Source organism: Orycteropus afer, unplaced genomic scaffold (assembly GCF_000298275.1).
Source record: "Orycteropus afer afer isolate SDZICR_OR568_19922 unplaced genomic scaffold, OryAfe1.0 scaffold00078, whole genome shotgun sequence".
In the NCBI taxonomy this organism is placed as follows: domain Eukaryota; kingdom Metazoa; phylum Chordata; class Mammalia; order Tubulidentata; family Orycteropodidae; genus Orycteropus; species Orycteropus afer.
The window spans coordinates 7523735-7526329 of record NW_006921665.1 but is presented as its reverse complement, the minus strand read 5'-3'; the positions used below and the strand labels follow the sequence as shown (position 1 = coordinate 7526329).

The 2595-nt window shown below is 44.4% G+C and overlaps 1 protein-coding gene across 1 annotated transcript in view; it reads right to left on the bottom strand.

Annotated features, from left to right (window-relative positions):
* URB1 (URB1 ribosome biogenesis homolog) overlaps positions 1–2595 on the bottom strand; it is a 124838-nt gene that overhangs the window by 35977 nt on the left and 86266 nt on the right. Inside the window, exon 25 of the mRNA XM_007941287.1 lies at positions 1246–1304. Coding sequence (XP_007939478.1) covers positions 1246–1304 — 59 coding nt within the window. The remainder of the gene's footprint in view (positions 1–1245; positions 1305–2595) is intronic.

Below are 2595 nucleotides of genomic sequence, written 5' to 3'. Positions count from 1 at the left end.
GGGCTCAAGTATAGCAGGGATTGTGGGGCTGGCGCGGGATTGGGCAGTGTTTCGTTCTGCTGTGCATGGGGTTGCTATGAGTCGGAAATGACTCGACAGTGCTTAACAACAACAACAACAACTAGGCATAGAATGAGCCATCCCAGACATGGAAAGTGGGGAGGCCCAGGAAGAAGAAATGGGAGTGACATGTGTCCTTTGAACTTGGGGTGCCCGTGCTGGGAACCTTCTAGACCCAGAAGACACAGAAGTATAATACTGGATACAGTGAGAGACAGTGAAAAGCAGCAACAGAGAAATGGTGGCAACAGAGGCAGCAGAACCAGAAGACTGACAGGAAATGGTTTGGTGGGCTTCCCAGCCCATGTTATCGTTGTTGTTGTGTGCCATCAAGCTGGACCTGACTCATAGAGATCCCTCTTTGGGTTTCTGAGGCAGTAGCACTATGGAAGTAGACTGCCCAACCTTCCTTCTGCGGAGTGGCTGGTGGGTTTGAACTGCAAGCCTTCTGGTTAGCAGTCAAATGCCTTAGGCACTATGCTACCAGAGCTCCTTCCCAGCCCACAGAGCAAGAAAACTAAGCACCTTCAGGCAGAAGGCTTGCTAGAGAAATGGGATGCTTCCAGGTATTTGGTGGAGCTAGGCTCACTCAGTCAAGGACCTAGAGAGCTGAGTGCCTTTGAACTAAGGCTTTCTGGTAGAGTGGGGGTACCCTCAGGCACACATTGGTGGATCTAAAGCGCTTTCATACACTTGCCAAAGAAAAGCAGAGGCCAGGCCCATCCAAGAGGCCTGAGGGACCAAGGGTTGAAAGGCCAAAGGCAAAAGAAAGGACTTCCTGTGAGCATGGCCAAGAAACTGTCCTAACCAAGGAACTGTACCTAGAGTCATTCCTGAGCCTGAATTGTAATTCTGAATTGTGACTTCCCCAATAAACTCTTAATTCTGAGTACTGTCTGTGAGTCCCATGTGGTCACTGCAATGAATTATCAAACCCAGCAGAGAAGCAAAGTACCATGGGAGGGATGGCTGGTACCAGAATTGGTAGAAAGGTTGAAGAGAGGAGGTATGTCTGACCTCTGCCTCACAGGAATCAGCCTTTGGCTGTTGATCTGAATCCTCTTTAACCTTGTGAAGGTGAAGAGGGCAGAAGCGTGTGCCACGCCATTTTTACACTGGCTTTGCATTATCAGTGACATTCACACCTTTACTGAATTGCACACCAAGGAAACAAAAGCAACTTACTTGAGTCCAGTCTTCACAAATTTCTGCCAATCATCAGGATCAACTTCATTAAGTGAATGCTATGAAAAAAGTAAGCAGAAAAATAAACATGAAGCATCTCAATTAATTTAAAAATTGACTAAATGTCCAAGCTGTGTAACCTTCAAAAAGGCACCTGCCTCCCTGGGCCTAGATGCTACTGTAGAGTATGGGATCACAGAGTTGAAAAGAAGGTGCTGTGATGACCATCCTTGTTCTGAATTCTGCAAGTCAACCCAGCATTCCCTGTACTTGGGCCTCCTGGGCAGAGAGAAGGGGCAGGAAATAAAACCAAGACTAATCTTGAAACAGAGCAACAACTAAAATGCAGAACATAGAATTAAAATGAGTCACTACGAAAATATGGGCTATAATTACCCAAACAATCCATGCAACTCTTTCTTAGTTTCGTTATTTCTGCTAGAAGCTCTGACATTTTATTAGCATACCTCTGATCACCAAATTGGCAAAGGAAATTTCCTGAGTAGTTCTCTTGTTTTGCTTTTATCTTTGCAGACGGCACTAACTGACTTGCAATTGTTGTTTCTGTTAAGTGCTGTAGAGTCATCTCCAACTCATAGCGACCCTTTGTACAACAAAACAAAACACTGCCTGGTCCTGTGCCAGCCTCACAATCCCTGCCATGCCTGAGCCTGCTGTTGTGGCCACTGTGTCAATTCATCTCATTGAGGGTCTTCCCCTTTTTCCTTGACCCTCCACTTTACCAAGCATGATATCCTTCATCAGGGAATGGTCCCTTCTGACAACATGATCAAAGTAAGGCGAGATGAAAACTGGCCACCCTCATTTCTAAGGAGCATTCTGGCTGCACTTCTTCCAGGACAGATCAGTTATAGTTCTTCAGGCAGTCCACGGTACTTTCATTATTTTTTTGCCAAAACCACAACTCAAAAGCATCAACTCTTCTTTGGTCTTCCTTACTCACTGCCCAGCATATGAGGCAATTGAAAATACCATGGCTTGGGTTAGGAACACCTTAGTCTTCAAAGAGACACCTTGGCTCTTCAGCACTTAAAAAGAGGTCTTTTACAGCAAATTTGCCCAGAACAATATGCTGTCTTATTTCTTGACTGCAGCTTCCGTTGGTATTGACTGCAGAACCAAGTAATATGAAGTCTTTGACAACTTCAATCTTTTCTCCATTGATCGTGATGCTGTTTATAGGTCCAGTTGTGAGGATTTTTGTTTTCTTTATGTTCAGGTATAATCCTTACTTCAGACTAGTTTTTTTTTTTTTTTTATTAGGATTTGGGTGAAGATTTACAAAGTAAATTCACTTTTCATACAGCAGTTCACATATACTTTGTCTCA